Source organism: Megalobrama amblycephala, linkage group LG24 (assembly GCF_018812025.1).
Source record: "Megalobrama amblycephala isolate DHTTF-2021 linkage group LG24, ASM1881202v1, whole genome shotgun sequence".
NCBI lineage: Eukaryota > Metazoa > Chordata > Actinopteri > Cypriniformes > Xenocyprididae > Megalobrama > Megalobrama amblycephala.
This window is the reverse complement of record NC_063067.1, coordinates 18,675,416-18,682,194: the sequence shown is the minus strand read 5'-3', so window position 1 is coordinate 18,682,194 and position 6,779 is coordinate 18,675,416. Positions and strand designations below refer to the sequence as shown.

The window sequence follows — 6,779 nt, the reverse complement described above, 5'->3', positions numbered from 1 at the left end:
CTCCCATTCAAAACAATACGAGTGACACGTCTTGTGTTATTCTATAGTCTTTGATAATACGTTACTTGTAATGCTTTACTCGTTACATGAAAAAGTAAACTGATTATGTAATGCACATTACATGTAAAGCACTACTTTACTCATTACATGAAAAAGTAATCTGATTACATAATGCACGTTACCTGTAATGTGTTACTTTACTTGATACATCAAAAAGTAATCTGATTACATAATACATTACTTGTAATGCTTTACATTTAATTTTAATTTTATTATTATAATTTTATTATTTTAATCTAGGAGGGATGATTAAATAATGTATATTTTTTGTTTATATATATATATATATATATATATATATATATATATATATATATATATATATATATATATATATTTTATTTTTTTTAATTCTGCAAAAACAATAATTGGCCGACCCCCTGCAGTACCAACACAGACCCTTTAGAGGTCGCCAACTCACTATTGAAGACCCCTAATAAAATAACTCTGTTAATCACCTAATGTTACCACAAGATGGCAGAGAATCCTAAATTGTCATCCTCGGAGGAGAATTTCATTGAACAAAAATGAAAAACTCTTTAGTTTAGAAAGTTTCACGTTTATTACACCAGATTGACTTTATGAAAAAATCTGAGCCTTCTAAAATGTATATGACCTCTTCCTCAGAAGATCATTTTTTCCGTCTTGTCTTATGCCTGTCGAGAAGTATCTCATATGCCTCCTGGATCTGAATAAACATCTTCTGTGCCTCTGCTTGCCGCTTGGGGTTGTGATCTGGATGCCACACTTTAGCCAGTTCCCTGTAGCTGCGAGTGACCTCCTCCAGAGAAGCCTCTTCTGGCAATGATAGTATCTGATTGTAAGAAAATATTATTTGGCACAAATATCATTATTTGCCTTCTGTTTATATGTAAAACACTGCAAAGTGAAAACTATAAATGCTGTTTTTACCAATTAAAACTGTACTGAACTCACCTTCAGCGCCTCCATTTCTTTTTTACTATACTCATTAAGAATTATTTCCAGCATCTTCCTCCAGCTTTCCTCGTAGAAACCCCCTCCTGTCAGGACACATAGCAGACGATATGGCAACAGCAGAAAATATTCCAGGAGTCCTTTGAGCCATGGAAGGAACCAGAAGAAATCAAGCAGGGCCGCTATACAGTCCGATATGTAGTACAATGTGGCAGTGGTGTTGTGGAAAACACAGTATCCCAGCGGAGCGGAGAAAGCCAGCACACCTAAACTTAGACGATACAGACGAGGCCCTTGGGAAGATTGACACGAATCGGGTTAATTAAGCACATTAATTGCACATGATGCAACTCAAAGGTAAGACACATATAAAATGTGGGTAACACTTTATAATAACGTTTCATTTGTTTACATCAGTTATATACATTAGTTAACATGGACTAACAATGAACAATACTTCTAAAGCATTTATTAATTTTAGGTAATGTTAATTAGCTAAAATTAACATTATTCATTAACATGAATATGAACATTTTTATTAACCCTTTCACACATAGAGGTCACTACAGTGGACAGCATTTCTTGCGTATACATGGGTTTTGATGGCATAGTTACACATCGCCCTATACAGTGGACACTAGTGCATCATCCTATACCTTGCCACCAAACATAACAATATTCGTTACATCAAAAAGTAATCTGATTACGTACTGCATGATACTTGTAATACATTACTCGTTACATCAAAAAAGTAATCTGATTATGTAATACACGTTACCTGTAATGCGCTACTTTATTCGTTACATCAAAAAGTAATCTGATTACGTAATGCATGATACTTGTAATGCTTTACTCGTTTCATCAAAAAAGTAATCTGATTATGTAATACACGTTACCTGTAAAGCGCTACTTTATTTGTTACATCACAACGTAATCTGATCATGTAATGCATGTTACTTCTAATGCTTTACTCGTTACATCAAAAATTAATCTGATTATGTAATACACATTACATGTAATGCGCTACTTTACTTGATAGATCAAAAAGTAATCTGATTATGTAATACATGTTACTTCTAATGCTTTACTCGTTACATCAAAAAAGTAATCTGATTATGTAATGCACATTACCTGTAAAGCGCTACTTTACTTGATACATTAAAAAGTAATCTGATTACATTATGCATGCTACTTCTAATGCATTACCCCAACACTGCTCATTTCAGATGAGATTGAAAACACCTGATCGCTTGTTTTTCCACAGTCTGAAAACATCAATAGATCAATGTAGATTTCAGTCTGAGGTTTTCTCAGAGACAAGAGCTACTAAAGAAATGTGTCCATTTAAAACATAATCAGAATTATCAAGTAATAAGTGTAAATCAAATGGCTGAAATGGCTTCTTGAACAAGAAAAATGCAGGGCGGGACTTGATTTTGCCATGGGGAATTGATGGTTGGATCATTGTGGTTTGCTATTGCTGTGATCTCACGTGAATGACAGGTTGTCCTGCCCTCGTTCCAGTAAACATCATCAGAGAAGAGATGTCGTTGCATTTATAATACATACGCAATATTTGATAAAAAACAAGAATTGTTAACAAGAATTGAAAGGTAAATTTTAGTTAATGCATTAACTAATGCTAACAAATGAGACTTTACTGTGTTACCAAAATGTGCAAAATAGTGTATCTCACCCAGTGGCTCTGGCCTCAGAGGTTTGAACGTGTTGTGCTGCGCAGCGGTAACACTAGCAGCTATGCTGATGGGCAGAGGAGAGAGATTGCTGCCGAAGAAGATGGATGACGTGACGATGCACGTTATGAGGGTCTTTTGAAGGTCAGAAGTCTGCTGGCCCACAGAGGACACCAGATGCACACCAGCACCTACGCTCAGTGGCAGCACTAGGAAGTAGAAGAAGCTAAGAGAACTGAGGCTTATTAAAGCCACCGAGCCAAAGTAAATACCAACACAAATCTGACCAGCAAACCGAATCAGGCCTACTGGTGGTGGTGGAGTGGCACGTGGATGTCTAACTTGGGCTCTCTCTGCTTCATGGTTGGCCTCGCTCACATACGATGGGATACGGAAGAACTCTCTTGCCCAGCCGATGCCAAAACCACCAAAGGTCAGTATCCAAAGAAGGGCATGGCTGTCTCTGCCCAGGTAAATGTGATGAAGGCCAAGTGGGCCACCCATGGCCCACAAGGCATATGTAATCAGGAGCTTCTTAGCCATGAGGTCATTCTAGCTGTGCACAGGAACTTGGGGGGAAAAAGTCAGTCATTTTCAACTTGGTAAGGAAAAGCTTTTACACTGAAAAATATTATTTTTGCTGCTTGTTCAACTTAATTTCATTGTTCAATACACTTAAATATATAAAACTGAAAGTACTTAATCCATTTGCGTTGGGACTACATGAACTGAATTAACTAAAACTGGGCGGTTTGCACTGTTGCCAAGTGTGTGGTTTTCCTGCTTAATTGGGCTACTTTAACACTGTTGCTGCAGGTTGATTTTCATGTCCGCGTGTTGAAGCGACATCAAATAACATGACATTTAGCACCTGGAATGCAAATTTTATCTGGGGGAATCCTGCCAAAAAGCAGATTTAACGCTGTGGTAGGCGATTTTTACTGGGGGACCCCCCTTGAAATGCAATTAGGCTATTTTTTTGGAGTATTAATTTGACAGGTTTTGTTGTGAAAACCTGGCAACCCTGGAGGACTGATAGTTCCCATGATGCTTATATGGCTGGATCAGAAGAGTAAATGTTGAAATTAAGAGTTATTTTATATTTATATTTTGTGTTTTTGTGTCTGAAGACTGAAGTTGAAGGTGGCTACATGAATATTATAATAAGTGCTTTTCTTAATGTGCAATAACTGTCCTAATGTCAGTGCAATAGACCTTAGTAATGTAGCACCATACTTAATTTACAACAGGAATGAAAACGAGGCTGAATACAGCGCGTCCAATGGATTGTACTTATGGATTGGGCGTTTGTTGTTTAACAATCTGATTGTTCAGCTGATGAAACGCCTTTCTGAAAAAAAACTTTCAGTAAACAAAATCTCCATAAAACAGTTTTAAGTTGTGAAAATGATGTGATCTAGGACTTTTATACAGTGCATGCCATTGTAGAGACAAAAAGTCTATCCCTCATTGCCTCGTTTTCATCAGCATTAAATTAAACATGGAGTCTATCCCGACTAAGGTCTATGGCCAGTAACTTACTATAAGTGCTGTTCCAGCTGTGGAAAGTCTTTTAAATGTACATCATGAATGTCATTTCCATTTACTTTCAGCACAGACTTGAATATATCAGATCTACTCAATATAACCTAGCTGATATAACTAAAACATATTGATTAAGTGCAACTAAAATGCATGTTTAAAATTATGATCAATTGTAACCACTTAAAACGTAAACCACTTAAAAAATGAGTGAAATCAAAAAGCTTTTTTTTTTTTTAGCATATAAAAGCAGATTAGCCAACAACATGATTATGAAAATTGCTTTATGATAAATTAGGGACAAGCATGTCATGTGGATCTTATACAGTTTTTAAGGAATAGGTCACCCAAAAATTAAAATTCTGTTTACTTCTCATGTAAAGCTATCATATAATTCTTGGAATATAGCATATAAGTCAAATTGACTTGTTTTATATTGCTTTTAAGGTGCTTGTTTCTTTTTTGAACTTGACATCCCTTGGTTTGCATTTATTTCCACTAAATGAGAAGAGCACATTTTGCTATATAACTTTTCCTTTGGTATTCTACAGAAGAAATGAAGTCACACAGGTTTGGAATGTATGGCGGTTAGAAAATAATGACAGAATTGGTGTGAATTATGCTTTGATAATCTCTCTTGTCCCTCTCTCTCATATCACCAATATCACTGGCTTTCAAGTTATAAAATCAAACAGGTCACTGTTTTCTTACCTGCGGGACTGAGAGATCGAGCTTCATTCATACACCAAATTGTTTTAGAAAACTCCTACAAGGTCAGCATTAAAAATGTAAGAATTCATGCAACAGATCACAGCATAATCGCTTTGAAGTTAACTTTAAATTTAAATCATTCACTTTCTGAAAATAATGTAACCTATGGACTTCCGTGTTTGCGCCAGTAGGACTTTGGTTTGATGATGACACGGGTCATAAAGAGTAAACTTTGATTTACCGTATCTGTGGACACAAATAAGACACAGAACATTAGACATTTACTAAAGTGCATTCGATTAATAAGATAATCTTGAAAAAAAAAAAACATTATCATGGTTTCCACAAAAAATATTAAGCAGCAAAACTGTTTTCATTATTGATGATTATAAGAAATGTTTCTTGAGCACCAAATCAGCATATTAAAATGATTTCTGAAGGATCCAGCTATGATCAAATAAATGCAGTGTTGTTGAGCATAAGAGACTTCTTTCAAAAACATTAAACAGTAGTACATTGGTAAATTTGCATTATTAATATTATTGTTTTCATCTTTGTTGGTTTAAATAGAGAACTTGAGCTGGCAATAGAGAAAAAAAAGCCATGTTGCTATAAATGTACCCCCCCATCTCCTTTTGTCGTTGGAGTTTTTGTTTAATATAATGAAAAATATTCCACCATTAGGACTTTGATATATTAATCATTTGCACTTTGATCATATTTTTAATACAAAAGTACATTTTTTTCAGTTACATATATTCTATTACATCATCCTCAAACACAAAACTATTATATGTATTGTATTGTTTTATATAATGGTCTGCAAATGTTCACTATTGATCAAGTTTCAGTAGTCTTAAGGTTTAGTTCACCCAAAAATGAAATTTCTCAAGTGAAATGAAACTCGCAAGACCTTCGTTCATCTTTGAAAAAAGAAAAGAAGAAGATATTTTTTGATGAAATCCCAGAGGTTTTTTATCTCCAATAGAAAGCAAAGAAATGATCACATTCAAGGTCCAGATAAGTAGTAAAGTCATCGTTAAAATAGTCAACATGACTACAGCGGTTCAACCTTAAAGGTGATAAAGAGGATCTTTTCGTCGACTGAGAAACCAAAGAATGTTACTGAGTTTTTGAAATGAGCGCATGCGTAAGAACAACCCCCCTCCTTCGAAGGAACGCCTCCCAAAACTCGTAAACACTCGTATTGGAACACGAGTGTTTACCACCAGCATTCGCTGTGTCGTGTTAGTGGATTCATTATGTCGGACTCACCGCAGCTAACTCATAATCTGCAGTTGTTACTCCTGTCTCCTGACAAAAACATTGCATGCGGCGCCTGTAGAGTGTGGAAAGTTACTGGAGTGCGCAGCCGTGCTTGTCTCTCACAAGGAACGTCACGGCAGTGATTGACAAGCCAGAGGGCCAATCGCGTAAACGATTGGCTGATGTTTTTAAGGCCCTACCTCGTGCACAGATGTATATTAATATTATTCCTTTCAGTGCACCTAATAAATAGTCTTTTATCAGTTAGTAAAGACAGTTTCAAGTAATATTGCAAAAATGTATAAAACAAAACATCCTCTTTAGCACCTTTAATGTTCGGTTCAACCCTGTAGCCCAAGACTGGTTGCCCACTGAAGCTAAGCAGGGCTGAGCCTGATTAGTTCCTGGATGGGAGACCTCCTGGGAAAACTAGGTTGCTGTTGGAAGAGGTGTTAATGAGGCCAGCAGGGGGTGCTCACCCTGTGGTCTGTGTGGGTCCTAATGCCCCAGTATAGTGATGGGGACACTATACTGTCAAAAAAGCACTGTCCTTCGGATGAGATGTTAAAC

The 6,779-nt window shown here is 36.2% G+C and overlaps 1 protein-coding gene across 1 annotated transcript; it reads right to left on the bottom strand.

Moving 5' to 3' along the window:
- Positions 1–598: 598 nt before the first annotated feature.
- Positions 599–5,118, bottom strand: dnajc22 (DnaJ (Hsp40) homolog, subfamily C, member 22). The gene is made up of 4 exons (XM_048178991.1): positions 4,944–5,118; positions 2,693–3,259; positions 997–1,289; positions 599–874 (listed from the first exon to the last, which is right to left on the bottom strand). The coding sequence occupies exons 2-4, from the start codon at positions 3,231–3,233 to the stop codon at positions 692–694; spliced, it is 1,017 nt and encodes a 338-aa protein (XP_048034948.1). The 5' UTR covers positions 3,234–3,259; positions 4,944–5,118; the 3' UTR covers positions 599–691.
- Between the last annotated feature and the right edge of the window lie 1,661 nt (positions 5,119–6,779).